This window comes from Rhyacophila brunnea, unplaced genomic scaffold, assembly GCF_057557595.1.
Source record: "Rhyacophila brunnea isolate RB1 unplaced genomic scaffold, BYU_Rbru_1.0 scaffold_6, whole genome shotgun sequence".
In the NCBI taxonomy this organism is placed as follows: Eukaryota; Metazoa; Arthropoda; class Insecta; order Trichoptera; family Rhyacophilidae; genus Rhyacophila; species Rhyacophila brunnea.
Window position 1 is genome coordinate 18,595,615 of NW_028233276.1, and position 19,850 is coordinate 18,615,464.

Here is a 19,850-nt window from a genome sequence, read left to right on the forward strand (position 1 = left end):
TACTTAGACATTGTGAAAGTACGAACAATCACTTAAATGAGTTATTTGCATTTTTACATGAGTAAAAATGTGTTTTTTGTTCAAAACAGATAAAATAAACAACTGTGGTGAACAATGCAAATGTGCATCTATATTATACATTATGCAACCAGAACGATCTGACACTGACACAATAACTCAGGTGAAAAAAACATACAAGCGCTATGTTTGTTATTGTACACGAACAATGAGAGATACAGGTGAACACCCACTTAATATGAAAACATAAATATAAATGTATTTAAAATTACAACTACTGGTAAAATCCGTTTAATTGTGATGCGTATTCTTCACAAGAAAAACGTATCAATACTTACATAAGTCTAGGTACATAATATATAATATAAATTCATTTCTAAATACTTACATGCATATTTGAAATCCTATTAAGACGTGTTTTCGTTACTGTCAACGAATTCTAAAATCTATTGTAGGTATTATACTTCAAATGGCAAAGGGCAAAATAAAGGACAACAGTGGGGTTTTGACCAAAAAATAAATCTAAGCCTGGTCGCACATAGAAACTCGTTTCGACCTAGGCTGCGACACGTCGAATTTGTCGATGTGATTTTGACGTAATTACAAAACACACGTAAGTTAATATACTGCCACGCATAGCGTCGGTGGGATAATTTTGGTACAACATTTATTATTATGCTTATCGCGTGTCACCAATTTCACTCGGCATGGGGTGCAGGTAGAAATAATAACAAAATGTCTCGTAATTAATACTATCAGCCGGTACTTGATGGAATTTTAATTTTAATTATAATAGAAGTTTTTTACTATTTTATTTGAGTATTATTTGAATTTAAATTCTAATGGATTTAAAATGTCTTAAGGTTTTGATTTATGATGATATCCCCTCCCCAGTGGAGACGATTTCCTTTGTGCAACCAGGCTAAAAGACAACGTGCCGAAATAAATAACTGTTCTCTTTCAAAATATGGTTAATTGTAGGTACATGAGCAAGAGCTAAATATTATATTGGCGCTTTCATATAAATTGGTTATTATCAAAACCATAGATTTGGCAAAGCACTTACTTCTTTCAGAGTTTCTGGATACTTGGTCACCATCCAAGCTTCAAAGCCATTGAGGCATGTTGGGCATAAAGTTACCTTTATTTTTAATGTATCGTAATATTCGTAACCTCAGATGCACACTCGGTTGATATTCGATTTATTATGAGATTCTCAGTTATATCTCAACTTTGGTGAACACCGCAATAATATCAATTAAATGCGTTTTGTCCCTGTGCAACGGTCCATTGTCAATCAAAATAGTCGACCAACGTGGGAGAAAACAAAACAACTGAATTAAATCACACTAAAAGGAATGTCAATATATTAATGTAAATAATAGTATTATACTCGTCGGCTTTTTTAAGTCCAGTGTGTCGTCTGTCAAAAAAGGTTGACAGTCGTAGCGAAAATGTACCTATCTGATAATTAATTCTAACTAGACATTTATTTGCAACGTACTTATAATAATTATATTTTCGCCAAAACTGTGCTCGGCAAAACGTACTTTCCTTGGAAAAGCTCTATAGAATATTCAACAAAGCAGTCAGTTATTTGCAGAAGCTTTGACGATAAAATCACTTGTTTGTGGTCAAACGCGGACACAATCTTGCCATATAAAACAAACCAAATGACCTACGGCGTTTTCCAGTGTCAAATGTCCAATCTAGATAACGTATGTAGGAATGTAGGTAACTACTACTTACAATAATAGTGTAGTGTAGTACAAGAAATGATAAACAAAATGTTACCGAGTTACTTCACCAATTAAACCTAAATTTATAAATCAAGGTCTGATTTCGTTTATACGCTCTACGCGTAAAAAATGCAACCCTTTTCATACGGGCTGGTTTCCGATTATGCGGACTACGCACACGCAGAAGCTCAACGACAAAATACGAATGCGTTTTACGCGTGCGTTGAATGCGCAATCGAAATTACAATAAAATTACTTCTAGTGAGCTATTTTTTAATTAGGTTTACTACAATCATGTATGTGATCACTCATCAGTATGTAAAGAATGTACTTAATTGAAAAAAATAAATGTATATAATAATATTAAACTACTTTTTAATAATAATTACATTGTTCTAAAACGAGAGCAATGTACTTAAGTAATAAAATATATCAATCTTCAGTTATCTTCATAATTGAAATTGGCATCATTGAAATCTATTCAAATAAAACCACAGTTACAAACACAAAATCACATGTTCTAAGCACAGTGATCTAATGTGGTGTGTAGGCAGGTGATGCGTTGCATAGCTGCGGCACATAATAAAGGGCGGAATAGAAAACACATGCATTACAACTTTTCAAAGCAATGGCGCTTTTTCAAGAAGCAGACGATTCGGTCGCTTCATTGGAAAGTTTAAAAAAGTATCGAAGCATAAAAATCTTGACAACACAACCGTTGCTGTATTGTAAATACATATTGTTGTGGTGGTGTATCACACGGGTATCTCTAAACACGTCAGCACCACAGACCTCCACGTACCTAAAACCAACACCGTGTGAGAATAGGTTAAATGGAAATGCTCTAATTTTTAGTAGATTGTGTGTATGTAAATTTAAAATATTCGGTGTCTGTTTAAAATAGCTGAAAATAAATTTATATAATATGTCAGTAGATACAGATAATTTGAAACTAATAATAAAAGGAGTCAGCATTCTAAGATTCTTAAGGGCGGTACTGATGTTGTCATCATTAATAATTATTGCAGATGAACCACATTAAAAAGAAAAATAATTATGACCTAGTGTAGTAGAATAAGCGCTTCTTTAACAATAATTCTTGTCAGATTTTTCTCTCCACTCTACCACCACTCCTTTAGTTACAAAAAGCCACAGCTCAGAATACGAAAAATACCAACATAATTGCTTGTGTATTATTATTATATCAAATATGGCAATCGACAATCTAACGTAGCCACTATTTTCCTCAATAATATCGTTTTTTCTCGTTTTGTTACCACAAAAAAACAGTCACGTGCGTCTCAAGGTTACGAATGGCAACTTCTTTTGGAGGAATATAAAGAAAACGTAAATTGATTTACTACGCTACGATGACGTATTTGCCTCGTAGATCCAAAGATCAACAAAATCGCGTGAGAAAATGTATGTTTCTTTTTAATTCTTCCCTTCCTAGCAGTTTTCATTAAATTCGTCAGTAGAGAGAGTGAATAATGGACGATAATTTTCATTTTACAGTAGGTATGTGTTCATTTTTTTTTGAAAAATTAAATCACATAAATACAGATACAATAATATATACTTACATACATCCTGTGATTATGGTAAAAAAAACATGATTGTGAATATTATAATATTATATTTAATTGATACGATACCCTAATATGTAGGTACTTCTGTATTGTGGCTTTTCCGAGCTAGAGTATATAAGTATTATAACTTTGCACTTTTTACTACACTGATACACCTCTTTGCCTGATTACCTCGCATAAAATTAGATCAAATAATGATATTCATTTGTATTATTATATTATGTTGTAATAAATAAATACCTATATAGTATATAATATACGTAAAAAAATATTTTTAGAATATATCACATCATTTTCATCCTAGAACAGGAGTGCAAAGTTATGAAGCGTATCATCTACAGTCAGGGGTAATCAACCTGGTTTCTACCGCCCAATAGTGGGCGTTCCAGCTTTCATGGTGGACGATAGAGGTTTTAAAAACTACTTAAAAACTAAAAGTTACTTACCCTACATTATAAATCACCATTACTGTGGGCATAAAATTCTACTACTAATAGAGATTTTAAAAAGTGGGCGGTAGGTATAAAAAGGTTGACTACCCCTGGTCTACATAGTCTACATCCTTTTATGATGCGTTGATAAATGAAAAAATATTTTTGGGACATATTAAATGTATTTTTTGGATAGAGGCAAAAAGACATATCATCCTATTTGAAACGCAAATACCATCAAATGAATTGCTTATTCCGTGGTAGCCAGATAATGCACAGTTTACGGCGAAGTGCAGTGTCACTCTACTTCTTCAATAAGTATCAAAAAACATTAAATATAAATATTTTTAAATTCAATATGACATTATGCGGGGTGGTAATTATTTGCTTCAGGACGTCACTGGTAGAGATGCATCATTAGAATGTTAGTATTTAGTACTCAGTAGGTATGTGGAAATTAGTATTTACCCTGGTTCTAGAGCGGGAACGAGAGTGCCTGGGGCGAGACGAGTCCCTGTCTCTCCCCTCGCTGGAAGACCTCTGACGTCGCTCCACACTCCTTTGAGATTTTCGTCCCATTTTGTTTTCACTAAGTAATTCTTCGTCTTATCACAGAATGGAAATGAGAAATTATAATCACAAAAAACGAACTGCCGAAAGCGTCCTGGTTGCGAGTTTCTTTTCAACATTCAATAACTGTAAACGAACCTTAAGACATTAAAGTTTTCACCAATTGTAGTCATTTCTTTTTTAATATTATTTCACCGTCTTCGATTCATATGTAGACTATTTTGCAATAAAAAATCACGGAGAATATTAATATTTATACCTATTTGTCTTATTTTATTATAAAAAAGTTGATTACACTGGGTATAAAATAATTATGTTTGTATTGTTTTTGACGTCTTTACCATTTTCATGTAGATATACATATTATTATGTACAAACTGTCGAATAAAAACGTGTGCATATTTCAACTCTCACAAAGTATTAAATAATAATTATTGAAACATAAATAATAATATTAAATAAATATTTTTAAACTACCTATAATTCACGACCGTCTACATATTTATTTTCTAATTTCAATTTCGAATGCATGGCGCCCAGTTGTCCAGGCGTCGAATCGTCCTAGACTCTGTTTACAAGTTGAATAAGTAATATTTTCATAACTACATATTAATTAAATATTAAATACGAAGTAGGTACCCACCTATCTGATCTACCTGTAACTTTTAAATCTAATTGCATATGTATTTATTATACTAATGCAGCATGCAGAAAATATACAAAAATAATTTAAGACAAATAACAAAATTGTTTATGGTGATACTAGATAGACTTTTGGTCAAATATTATCATACGTGGTTGTTATAGCTACAGAGATCTCTAAACTCTTTTATTTGGTCAAAACAAACAATTTAAATATATAATGATGGTATATTATTGTTAGTTTTATATAATTTACCAACGCAATTTTTTCCGGTCTACATGGAGAAATTAAAATTTCAAACTATCGCAATTTAAACATATGAGTTTTGCACCAAAGACCACAGATATTCAAGATCAAAATATTATACGGGAAATAATAAGAAAATAACTTGTAGATCCACGGTTAAATAATATTTTAGATTTTGATAACAATATTGTTGGCACCGTGTTAACTAGCACTATATTAATTAATATAGAACACAGTATATTAAATTATAGCCATCGTTATAAAAGTAAGTACGTGTATTAAGTACAGATAGACTGTGTAAAATTAAAATAAAACACAATATTATAATACTTATTTATTCCACATAACTAAGTGGATTTTATGATGTGACCAAAAATTTACAATTTATTTAACACCATTAAAGTGATTGGTATAATACATATCACTGATTCCGAACCTGAGTTCCGCGAAATTTCTCAAAAACTTTCGGAAAAAGTATAAGTTGAAACCTTTGTGGTGGATCAGGCAAAATGTTTATTGTAAATAACTTATTTTTAAAGACAGAAGTTTTTAGATAGCTTTGTTAATTAACGTAATACCGATTGAAGTATTGGATTGTTTTGAACATTGTTAAATGTGTTTCAATGGACTATCCCGGAAAATGAAGGCAAGAATGAGAAAAATACAACATTTGAGTAGATCTTACGGGGATTCTTTTTTTTCCCCTGCGGCGCTAATAACACATCAGTGCATAAATTATACAAGACGTGTGTATCACATTGCTAAAGTAAAATAGTAACGAAGAAATAATAAAACGTACATAAAAGACATCAAGGGCCGGCATTTTTCCTAGGCATATCACTGCTTTACACGTTTTTTTTTATAAATTATCTATCTAGTCGACTACGCACCAGATAGATTAGCCGAGATTTTATAAAATGCTTCAAGGATTCCGTCAAACAAAAAAGATTGCGAATCACTGAATTTTATATTGTGTTTTATTTCACTCAATATTTTGTACTCGAAAGCTGTTAACTTTTACTATCTACAACAAATAATGATAGATACAACAATTGCCAGTAATCAATTGAAAACTATTTAAACCATTTTAAAATTTGAAGTACGATCGAATCTCTAAAACTTTTTTTAAAATGATTTTTCAGTACAATTTACAAAATGAATAAACGACCGGCGAAGTGTTAACTTCATGACAGATAGGCACTAATTGCATTTCTGTACCAAAAAATTAAAAATTTACAATGGGTGAGCACTTGGTATTAAATTTGCCCAAAAAACTGCAACTTCCACAAAAATAAAATACTTTCGCGTTGCAAATAATTACCGGCGATATCGTAACGTAACAAACGACACTCTGTTGACAAACCATTCACGATTTGTCTCGTGGGTATCTACTTAGTTTTTAATTTATAATTTACACTCTGTTTCATAAATTAAAATTGTTCTTTTTCACTGGGGCAGCGCAAATCGGCTTTATATCATTGTACTTGAATTTACGTCAAAATGAAATAGGAAACTGAATTGTACTAAAAAATCGCTCTCGGATTTTTCCTCCAAATGTTGTAATTGCGTAATATTTTTGCTATAGGTACTTAAGTCAATTTTGATACATCAAACACACGATTAGTTCTATAAAACTTTCTATTCCGCACAATCAAAAAAGTTTACTTTTATCGCATTTTGATGGTCATAGTTTTTCTTGGTCATATCCACGTTACAATATTCATATACGTTTTTTTTATTTAAATATTATGAATTATGACACAAACAAAATATGTACCCACCAAAAATGTTGACATGAAGTTGTCTGTATTTACGTAAATTGTGCAATTGGAATTATGGCGCACCATGTCCACCATTTGCATTTCCACCATTTCCATAAAATATTGAAATATTTTCCTTCGAAATACTCTGAATTTCTTAACTATTTCACATAGGTACAATGACATATTGACACATGACCATTAATTTACATTTAAAATTACGTATATCACAACGTACGTATCAGACAACTCTTCTGTGAGATTGGATTTACTATTAGAGACAAAAAAAGAATACCTACTTCATATGTATAAATAAGCAATTTAAGTGTAAAAAAAAATAAAATTCTTATAATTATTTGTAATAAAATTATATTTTCCGCTCCAAAACGGAGAATACGTGCCTTGGAGACTATTTCAACAGATTGAACAAGGAGAGATTGTAATCCATTCGCTCAAATAAGCGAGTCTCAGCTTTGGATCAAACACAGACAGAAAAAAAAATATCTCCATTAGAATTTACCGTGGAATCTGAAGCAGTGACCCACAACTTTCTGCCACCACCCAGTGGTGCATTTTGTGACGCAAAGCCCCTACACACTGACTGATCACATTAAAATGACATTTAAGATTTTAGTAAAATTTAATGACTGGTTGAGGTCGAGACCCCCTTTTTAAATAATCTGACGAATCGTTTGCGTCGTCTGCGTCAAATAAAATCGTCGTTGCCACTATCACACTGCGCTCGCATGCGTTTATTATGTCGTAATATTAATAATGATAAAAATCACTTTTTATAATGCACAGCTTAAAAAGCGTTAATTTAGTAAGTCCTACTTATCATAATATAACAGTATAATAATACCTATAACAATATAAGTATTTATATTGATACACTGTAAAGATTAATTGTCACATAGATACCAACCTGCGGCTCACAAAGTTTAGTTATTATTAATTTCATGGTAAACTCTAAGAAATTAATTTAAAATTTCACGCATAATCATAAATAATTTTTGTGCAATATATAGGCATCATTCAAAATCCAAATTTAAAATTTCATAGACAATCATTTTGAAGTACAAAAGTAAACAGACAGATTGAAATATTTTTTTACCTACCTATTTACTGACTAATAATACACAATTGGCTATGATTATAATATTACCTAAATATACACTATTAAACTTGCGAAAAATAAATTCCGTTATACAGCCTAAGATAATTTTTGTTACGAAAAAGACGAATTACAATTCACGACTTGTAGGTGATCGATTTTTAAGTTTGCTTAACTTTTGAGTAGCTAAACACCGGTAATTAAAACTGTAAACAAAACACAGTAAGTAGCCATTGAGGTATTATTGGCAATGCGTCCGTTGACAGACTGATTTAATGTAGGTATTTGTATCGGCCTACCATTATTAGAATCAGCGTCGTGCCTACGATTTTCCAAAAAAGTGCTAACTAGGTACAAAACGAGTCTTAGGGCGAATTGAAGTGATAATAATTAATATAGTCGTAGTGTTAGAAGAGACACCTAGAAGCGGAATTACAAAACACGCAATTCAATACACATGATTGAAAATTTGTTAAATTACCCAATCGTAGTCCAAGCGCGTAAGGTCATCATAATACATGCATGTATTTTTCTCGAAGTCTGGATACGTGTTTATGTGATCTGTCGCAATTCTACTACTCAATACTTCTCACTAGACTATTCTCACTGGGCCGCATGGCATATTGTAGTGTTAAAAATAATAATAATAAACAATAGGTATGTAGGTACATAGATACGTAGGTGTTAAATATAAAGATAAACAGCTTACAGTTATAAAATTACCGTTCGTTGAAGGCTTCCATCTTTATTACACAATACCTATATAATATTTTATTATTATTTTTATCATTGAAATATAGTTTAATATTTTTTCTGGTGACAGGGATTCTTACAGAGTCCATAATATGCAACAACAACTAAGGGGCGTGCTGGTCGAAGAAGAAGAAGAAATGGAATGTGCAGTTAATATCTTTTTAATATTTTATAGCTTACGAGTAGTTCTTTAATTTTAAACACATCGATTTTTCTATAGAACAAATCAGTAGGTATGTGTTTAACTTCAAACCTTCTACACTGCTATCATATCTTTGTTTTGTTTTAAAACTGTAATAAATTAAAATGTAAAAAAAAAAAATGAACGTCAATATACCAGGCCGATACGTAATTATGAATACGGCCGGCAAACGCCTACTTTTAGGGGAGGGAAGAAATGAGCTTTGCACGGTGCACACCATGCTATTTGGCCGATCTACTTTATGTGATTATAAAAAATGTAGAAACCATCACTGAATTGATTTGTTATTATTTATTAATTAATTGAAAGATTGTAGGTATGCATACTTACTGATTTGGTGTAATTTGATTGACCGATAATACCATTGCAAGCAATATTAATACGATGTATCTCCCGAAATGTAGCTTTACCGGCACGCCACTGTTGGCCCGATAGGAAATGAAGTGGTCGCAAGTCGCATCGCAGCTAGAAAAGCGGATATGGATCGAGCGCTTGTTTGTTAAACACAATTCCAAAAAGTGCATCCCGACTGAGAGTGCGTCGACGCATTCACGGCTACTATTCAATTGAATTGCATTGCCGCTGCACGCATTTCATTGCCCCGATCTAACTGTATGCAATAAACTGTCACAATGACTTACTGCGCGTTCAATTCATTTTAACGACTAATAAGAGTTGAAATTGGATCTTCTTCTTCAACATCAGCTGGGATCGATGAAGGTACGAGGGTGGGTCAATAATTCCTTAGAAAAAAGCATTAAAACAGTTTTTATTTTTGTATTTTTTTTTATTTCTCAACATAATCTCCTTGGAGCTCAATACATTTGGTTAGACGTTTCTCAATTTTTTTTAAACCGTCAGAAAAATAAGTTTTCGGAAGGTCCTCAAAATAAGCATTTGTCCGATCGATGACTTCTTCATTTGAAAAAAAACGTTGTCCACTTAGCCATTTTTTTAAGTTTGGGAAAAGGAAAAAGTCACTGGGGGGGGCTAAATCTGGCGAATACGGTGGGTGGTCGACCAATTCGAACTTCAATTCTTCAATTTTAGCCATTGATCGTAAACATGACGTGTGAACACGGGCATTGTCCTGATGAAAGAGGATTTTTTTCCTGCTTAAATGAGGCCGTTTTTCTTCAATTTCGTTTTTTAGCTGGTCCAATAAAGATGCATAATAATCCCCTGTTATTGTTTTTCCTTTTTCCAAATAGTCAACGAAAATAATTCCACGTGTATCCCAAAATACAGTAGCCATAACCTTACCAGCTGATTTTACGGTTTTTGCCTTCTTTGGACATGGTTCGCATTTCGCAATCCACTGCTTTGACTGTTCTTTCGTCTCGGGACGGTGGTGTATCCATGTTTCATCTACAGTCACAAAGCGACGAAAAAATTTATCCGGATTGCGTTGCATGAGCGACAACAGGGCTTTAGAGGCCACCACCCTATTGCGTTTATTGTCGACTGTGAGCAAACGCGGCACCCATCTTGCAGAAACTTTTTTCATGCCCAATTTGTCATGTAAAATAGAAATGACGCTACCTTTTGAGATCCCTGTAACCTCAATTATCTCACTCAACTTTAATCTTCGGTCACTTAACACCATATCGTGGATTTTATTGATCATTTCTGGTGTAGTCACCTCTACAGGACGTCCTGAGCGTGGTTCATCCTTTGTTGATGTACGACCACGTTTAAATTCATTTAACCAGTTATAAATAGTTGCAAGTGAAGGAGCAGATATGCCGTGAACTAAATCCAACTCATTTTTTATTTCCTTTGCTGTTAACCCTTTTATATTAAAATGTTTAATAACAGCTCTAAACTCAATTTTCTCCATTTTTGTAAACAAGCAAATTTTTTTTTTAAATGTACGAAAATAAAAAACAACAACCCGACCAATCTGATTGAAACTTCGCAGCATACTGAATCGGTAGTGCCGCTGCATGAAAACAAACCGCTTACAGTACTAGTCGCGCCACCTGTCGGCTTTTCTAAGGACTTATTGACCCACCCTCGTATCTCTTAGTGTCATACTGCTAAGTTGGTTCCTAGACAATCCGCTGTCTTCGGAAAGCGCTAATGTCAACTTTACGATTTTCTTTAAAACCTTTATGTTAAGAAATTATCACCACTCTAATAATTAGAAATAAAAACTTTTTATCATTTATGAATATTCATTTTTCCCATAATTTAACAACACAATTTCCGTTTCCCCTTTTTACTCTTAAAATTTAGTATAATATGGGAACGTTACACTGGTTTTTTGTATAGTTTAGAATAGGTATAGTTGGGGCGCGCTAATATTTAATTGCCTTACACACTTGATTATACAGAACATAAGACTAAAAATAATATTGACACAAACATCTAACTCGCAGATTTTCTTTTTATTTCTTTTTTATTTTTTGACCATGTCCGATCCCAATAGGATCATATGGCCCTCCACAGAGTGAATGTTTGTATTAACAGATTTTGTTTTTTACGAGAAATGGATGTCAGCCACTTGCTCAACCTATTAGGTCCATACTCTGGCTCGTAGACAAATTGAAAAACAATATGTGTACTTGCCAGATCCAGGATTCGAACATGGGACCCACGACGCCAAAGGCCAACGCTTAAGCCGCACGGCCGTCGTGGGTGTGATATTAATTATGTGGAGCAAAAAAAAAATAAGGGTACAGATTTTCACGCAGGTACGTAGGTACTAAAATATTTCGCGGCTGTCAGTTTGGGAATCATTGGCCCTAATGCGTGTTTTTGATAATTATTTCAGCACAGTTTCTTTGACATTTTCGAAAGTTTAAAAAAACATGCTTTGTTTACTAATATTCTTTTGAAAGACGTTTAGTAAACCAGTGGTTCTGAATAACTGTATTTTCACTGAATTTTTATCTGAAAATTATTGTCCACTTCTGTTTTTATGCATTCAACAAAACTCCAGTCCGGCACCTCATCCCTTGTTGCTTCCCTGTCTACGCTCACGGAAATTCATTGGTATATTCCACTCCTCACGGTCCTTCTGAAACCCAATCAATTCGTTTGGCAAATCTTACAGGAAGACCATGCACTCTGCTGGATTGATAGATTGCAGAGTGACGCGTTGGAATTACTTAGTGTACAGCCTGAGTGGATAGCGTTCGGCGGGGCGTGAGTACTCAAACGTTTTTTCTGCCGCTGTCTTTCACAATTGGACGGTATTTATCGGGGAATAATCGATTAGCCGAGTGACATGTTCAGTCCAATGTCCAATAGCATTCGCTTTCGTCCTTACCAGACACTAAGAAATCACTACACATAAACTACATTTTATGTACACGATTTTCTTTGACGCAAATTACGTAATAGCCGATTCGCCAGAGAATTTCTAAAATAGTTTCCAAACAGTTCAAACCAGTTAAAAAATATTAAATTATACCAAAATACAAAAATTGATGATTTTTTGAAGTTATACTTCTTTTGGGGCGTTTGGTAGAGAGTGAAATTGAGATATTACGAAAGTGCGCGACAGTATGAAGCTAGGTGCGAATCAGTCAGCTGTATACAAACACAAGTTTGATAGTAGAATTGCTCCGTTGCCTAGGCAACGAATTTATTATTGTCGGCCATTTGCAATTCATTACGTAAAAAAACGATTAAACGTAAGAGTGACAGTTGTTACTTTAAAAATAAAAACAACGAGAAATAACTATATAATTTAGTAATATAAGTAAAGTGTATAGAAATAAACCAACAGCGCTCCAATAAGCGGCCCTTTTTGCGTGTGTAATTACTGTAATTTAACAAGATAATTTTATTAAGAGCTGGTCGAAGAATCTAGGTCAGCGATACTCAACCTGCGGCCCTTTAAGCTTTTATGTGCGGCCCGAAACACATTAATTATCAGGAATTTCGAATATCTTGATATTCTTTTCGACTTTGACGCACAGATAGTAACACCCGAAGAGGATTGTCATTATGGTCCACATCAGATCTGGTATAAGAGTGTTGCTATTGCACACGATTAATTTAAAAAACATGCATAATTTTTAAAATCTCAAAAATGTTTTGTAAAAAAGGGGGGGTTTCATGATTTTTTTCGTCACACTAGAAGGCCAGTAGTGATGCGGCCCGCGTTACTTTATAAATATATGTATTTGGCCCGAAGAAAAAAAAAGGATGAGTATCATTGATCTAGGTTATCACAAGTTTTGTTTTTGTTTTGTTACGCCAAAGAAGTATAACTTCCAACGCGCGTACATAAGTACACGCACCGATTTTATTAATACTTAATATCAATTTATATTTTACAGAACTAACGCTAAACTATCATTCAACACCGTTAAAATCAGTGACGTCCTGTGAGAGTAGACAGATCATGCGTTGCTAAGAGACAGAAAATTTAGACATAAGTTGTGAATATTATATATGACTACCTACATCTTTGATAAATAGTAGATTTCGTAAACATTGACGATTGTTATTTTTTTGGGGGCATTAAAATCAGTGCGTCGGGCCTCTACGCTACTAAACACGTCAGTGATATTAGGTATATAATATACTTACATACGTAGAAATTTTATTTGGTAAATGACTACAATAAAATATTTCTACATAATATATCACAACATCACGAATTATATTATTGTTCACGAATATTCTTTTAAAAGCTTTATTTTAGTGTTTCACGCGAATCACATCCAGAGCCTAATTTACTATAGGGCTAAAGAGGCTCACAGGGCCCCGAAATTAGTAGGAGCCCCAGGGTTCGAAAAATAAAATTTAGTAATAATAATAATAATAAAAGATTAATGAAAAAATCTTTATGCAAACGAATTTCTGCCATGTCCCGAATAAATTAGTCCAAAATATCGACAGAAAATGGTAGCTATAAACATAAAGTATACGGTACGTAATCAATAAAATATGAAGGGTACAGGGGAAGAAAGAGGGATATTAGTTTTGCTAAAATGTAGGTGACGAAATTTAAGATTGCAACACTCATATTGACCTCTTTTCTGCCACTTAATTGTTTTTTTATATATTGGTGTAGGTTCATTTATTTATAAAGCATCTAATAAAGCCAAACCTATGGAAATCTTTTACTTTTGAAGATATTAAAAAAATCAGACTAACTCCCAAATTAACAAGACAAAAAAAGGGAGGATGTCAATTGACACCCCCCCCCCCCCCTTTTGCACCGTTTATTATCACAACAAGATGAGCAAAATAAAAATAAAAATTGGTTTTTGTGAATTAATTACTTATTTAAGTACCATTATGAAGTATGTCATGCAAAAGAATGGTAATCTTAGTTAGAATGATAATATCTCTTGAAGTAGGTTCAGTTTTACTCTTTATCACCTCGATAATTTCTTTTATTTTGTTAACTGTCAATTCATGGTGGAACTGCATTGTATTGTTTTAATTTAATAAAACGCATTTTATTTGCGTTTTATTAAATTAAAACAACACCTCGATAATCGCGCTTTTTGTGTCAAAATTTAGTGACATCCTGCCCTCTTCCGTGTACCCTCCATATACTATTACTAGGGAAAAAAATACCGGGTGGCGATAATATCATAAGTAAAGCAATATAGGGTTCAAAGCTAAAGAATGCATTGATTTGAATACTAATAAAGATTGGTAGGCATCTTATTCGATAAAGCCAGTGTATATTACGTGAGTTTCATTCAGAGTAACCCTCGCACGAAAAAGTGACCGCGCGGCCCGATGAGTGCAGTATGTACAATGCGCTGGTTCAGAGACAGACTATAATATGTGTATGTGTGTGTGCGTTCTGCATTGCGTTACAGACAGATAAATCAAGCCAAACATAATATTATAATATAGGTAACTGAAGTCAATAGATTGCAAAAAAATATTTCAGCGGAACAAAATATGTTTACAATGCACTAATTTGTACCTACAGCATCAGCCAATACATTCGTGGTCGAAATAAATGCAATATCATGCAGCAAAAAATTAAGAAGACTATTAAAAATATGTAACATTTTGTAAAATTCGTTTTAATAAGTAAATGCGGGCCTGATCACATAGTATACAAAATATTATTATTTATCTATATACCCACCTAGAATTCAATATCTACTAACTAAATCATGACATGTTTCTAAACATATAATAATAAAAACCAAGAAAATATGCATTATACATATTTTTATTGGTAGGTACCTAAATAAAATTATTGGTTTCCCGATTGTTACAAACATGTGCAAATTGATATTTTTTCTCTGTGAACCTAATTTAGAAGCTTTTAGTTAGAATATCTTTCACTATCCTCTCACAGATGGCAGTAGATGTCAAAAACTACTGAATTCTGAAGTCGGAAGACGTGCAGTGATATAAAATATTTATCGTGGAAAATCTTATATTATATTATGGCTAACAATACAATACATAATATTATTAATATGTCTTACTTTACCGAGGCTGTGATAGATGCAAAAAATGCTGTCAAATAATAATGTTCATATCGCGGTAAAAATAATAATACAAATTAAATAGAGCTACAATAATAATTAACATTTTACCAATATTTCAGCAGTTTTTCTTTAATTTTTTTAAACTTTATAATCACGCATTTTGTGACAATTTAAATATTGTTTTTGTTAGAAATAGGTAACTTTTGTCATAGTATCAAGAATTTTTGTTACTTTCGGAAAAAATTGAAAATCGTAACTGGCATTTGGCAACACTATCAGAAAAATGACAGTCAATACCAAAACAAAATATAACCTGTAAACATACGTTTCCGTGACGGCGAAATCGTGATCAGGATATTTATTGAGAACAAGTGGACTCATAAAATACACTAGAAGTCGTAAAGTTTTGTAAAATAGAGATAATACAGGCTATATAACATTTCATATATAAATCACAATATCATAACCGCGCGAAAATGCGTTCGTTCACGTCAAACTATGGATTTTTCATTCTGTCTATATTGTTAGCGAGTCTACTAATTGAAGAAACACAGTCAGAAGACGCGTTTGGTGATGCGATTGATTGGGTCAGGAATTTAAAAGAAGCTACAGATAGAGCAAAAAGTTCTAACAAGCCATGTATGGTGCTAATCCACAAGTCTTGGTGCAGTGCGTGCAAAAATTTGGCCCCCAAATTCGCAAATAGTACTGAAATTTTGGAACGCAGTAAAGACTTCGTCATGTGTAACTTATTGGATGATGCTGAGCCCACAGACCGTGCATATCACCCGGATGGGAGTTATATTCCAAGGTTAGCTTGTGGGTTACTTTCACACTCAATAAATGCATTAAGGCACCCATCTTTGACTAACAATTATCACAATGGTATAAAAATGTCTTTTGGGTTATGAGTTGTCTATATTTATTTAATTTGAAAGCATTTGGTACATACTGGTACAAAATAACTAAAAGTCTGCCTTCCTAGAGGCAATAGGTGATTTTGCCTATCTGGGATCTTGCATCGATAATGATGAAATATCTTCAGCATACCAGATCTTGTATAGACATTGATTACAGGGGATACGTTTTGCACAAAAACAAAACAATTTAAAATATGAATACACTTTATTATTATGAATTAACTAAATAAAATAAACGTTATAAGTACATAAAATAAAAATAATTTTACTTTACAATAAACTGAAAAATAACATTAATTTTGTACCGTCTTGCATTAAAAAAATTATATACCTAGTTTCACTTATTATTTGAAAATATACTATTTTGTGATGGTAAGGTGAACTACGCCTCAGTTTAAAACGCGGGGATTCACATATTCTCTTTGTTTTCTGAGGCAGGCGCGAAGGAAGCAATACAAATCATGCAATATGATGAAGTAACACGGGCTTCCTTATTTGAAAACTACTTTCATTTTATCCTACAATAATATTATAATATGTCAGTTAAAAAAGTAGTATGAGGATGTTTTTGCATATTCAACATCTTTGTTTTTCTAAATTTCATATAATATATGGGATTCTATTAATTTATTGTAATGCAAGTATCCATATTCTATGGTCATTAAAATATAGCTTATAGAAAATAACTTATAGTACCTACACTTATAGTACCGCAAACTTATATGTAGGCAAACATAAAAGTAAGTACAATGATGTCTTTGACGATTTTGTTCAGTTGCGGCGCTGTGGCTCCCTCATCAATTCTACAAATATATTTGTGACACTGTTACCAACATAATAATGCCTCAGCAAGGGATGTAAAATAGTATTTTATAGTGAATAGAAAATACTTCTTTTAATATAACAGCCCCATTTCATTGTTAAATTAATATTTCATGGGTAATATCAGTAAGTATAAAAATATCTTAATATTTCAATAGTTCACAGTAAACACGATTTTGCAGCAGTGTCCCCTACAGTTTCATAGGTCATGTATTGCTCAAGTCTCGCTGCTTATTCTAAAGGGCCGATAAATTACGGTAGAAATGTGAGTTGATTCCGTGGAGATGAAATCTATTTCGCTTGCGACGCTAATATGCTGTGACTATTTGTGGATGAATTTATCAGAATTACTAATATTTTTTTTACGTTTCTGTTTGATAACCATGTAGAGGTAATAAATTATAGTGGATCCTTAATGATTTTTCATACAATTTGGACTAACGATAATTATTGTAATGATGGAAAATCTGTTTATATGCAGTTGTTTTTCTAGGTGTGCCAAGCCACTGTTTAAACATCTGTTTTCTACTTTACCCATCTATCTATGTAGAATTTAATATGCAGATTTTACATAATGCTTTATACCGAACAAAAAAGGTTGGGAATCTTTTTTTATATATATATTTTTACATATCGTCACCTCAATACTACAACTAGATAACTCTGATTTGGTCATTGTTGGGAAAATGAAATTTAAACTACATGATTAACATAAATCTAGGCTATAATTATTATTTAAAATAAAAATGGAAAATAATTGTGCTTGTCTAATTGGGAACAATTAAATAATGTTCAATTGTATGAAAAAATATTGTAGATATTATTTTATTTATTTTATGCATTTATGGTTTTAACGTTATCTAATATTATCAAACACAAAATTAATATAGTTCCCATTAACTTCTGACTTACCTGGTTTTATCATCTTGGAGAGATGGTAATGTAAAATCATATTCGACAGCTACCTCAAAAACAGTGAAAATCAAGTTTTCTAGTTGTAGTATTGAGGTGACAATATATTATGTGAAGTTTCATCAATAATGTTTCCTTTATGATTTTTCAGAATACTGTTCGTTTCGCCAGAAGATAAAGTATTACTTGAGTGCATCAATAAGAATGGGAATGCTAATTATAAATACTTCTACAGCAAACCCGAGGACATAGCGGAAACCATGAAACAAGTTCAAGCCCTATACCCCAAGCCGTTGGAAAACCAAGTAGAACTCTAAATGCCGCAGTAGCGGGTACCTAAAATCCATTAAAACTTATAGACACAAATTTATAGACTAATAAAAATTATCTGATTGACATTTATTGTTTATTTATTAACATTATTTCTAATCTTAAAAGAAATGGCACTCCAACCAATTAAAATTAAAAAAAAATCTGCAATTAAAAAAACCATTAATATCAAGAAAAGAAAATGATTTATTACTTCCCGTAAATGACTTTTTCAATCATATAAAAATTACTATCTATCTATACATTCATTAGACCTAACTCAATTATAGTACGGATTTGATTAACACAAAAAATCATAATAATTAATGTACATTTTTTTTTAGTTTTTTTTTATTATTAAATTATAACAAGTGATATAAAATTTATTTGTGTCTTAAAATATTACCATCCTCTAATGTTTAATTGTAAAGGAGAGAAGGTGTTTAATTTTAATTATATTGTCTAAATTCTAATTGATGACAATGTTTTTACATTCTAAATGGTTATAGCAACACATGTTTTACCTTTCGACATATTCAGTCTTTAATATCGACACCTGCTACGTAATCCTCCTGCGTTTTTGGCTATTTTGACTTGATTGCCTTTTATTAATATATAATCAACTAAAAAATTAAGACTTCAGCATTAAAAATTAACGTTGTGGTATCATTGTTATGGGTTGGAATTATTAAAAGATATTATTAATTATATTTAATGTTGTCCTTTATTTCCTCTTTATAACATTAAATCACATAATATCCTTTACTGGTATACTAATATAAAGTTTGAACATTACTAGGTACAATATCTGTTTCTGGTTAGAAGTCCAACTGAAGAGTGTTTTATATACTGGATAACTACTAGGCAGGAACAATATTGATGATGCAACAAACTTAAGAAATGAAACAAGATTTAACATGTTAAATAATGAACTCATTGTTCCAGCCAGTCGAATCTACTGGAATGTTGACTCACTAATAGTTACGTAATTTGAATGGCACATAACATCTCCCTTAAATAAGCATTTGTCCGATCGATGACTTCTTCATTTGAAAAAAAACGTTGTCCACTTAGTCATTTTTTTAAGTTTGGGAAAAGGAAAAAGTCACTGGGGGCTAAATCTGGCGAATACGGTGGGTGGTCGACCAATTCGAACTTCAATTCTTCAATTTTAGCCATTGATCGTAAACATGTGTGAACACGGGCATTGTCCTGATGAAAGAAGATTTTTTTCCTGTTTAAATGAGGTCGTTTTTCTTCAATTTTGTTTTTTAGCTGGTCCAATAAAGATGCATAATAATCCCCTGTTATTGTTTTTCCTTTTTCCAAATAGTCAACGAAAATAATTCCACGTGCATCCCAAAATACAGTAGCCATAACCTTACCAGCTGATTTTA

The 19,850-nt window shown here is 32.4% G+C and overlaps 2 protein-coding genes across 5 annotated transcripts in view; one reads left to right on the top strand and one right to left on the bottom strand.

Annotated features, from left to right (window-relative positions):
- The window catches only part of pyd (zonula occludens-like protein polychaetoid), a 210,948-nt gene that overhangs the window by 88,722 nt on the left and 102,376 nt on the right, over positions 1-19,850 (bottom strand). The gene's annotated exons all lie outside the window — the stretch shown is intronic.
- Positions 15,779-19,163, top strand: LOC147065342 (thioredoxin domain-containing protein 12-like). Its single transcript, XM_085957312.1, has 2 exons — positions 15,779-16,301; positions 18,296-19,163. The coding sequence occupies exons 1-2, from the start codon at positions 15,967-15,969 to the stop codon at positions 18,459-18,461; spliced, it is 501 nt and encodes a 166-aa protein (XP_085813438.1). The 5' UTR covers positions 15,779-15,966; the 3' UTR covers positions 18,462-19,163.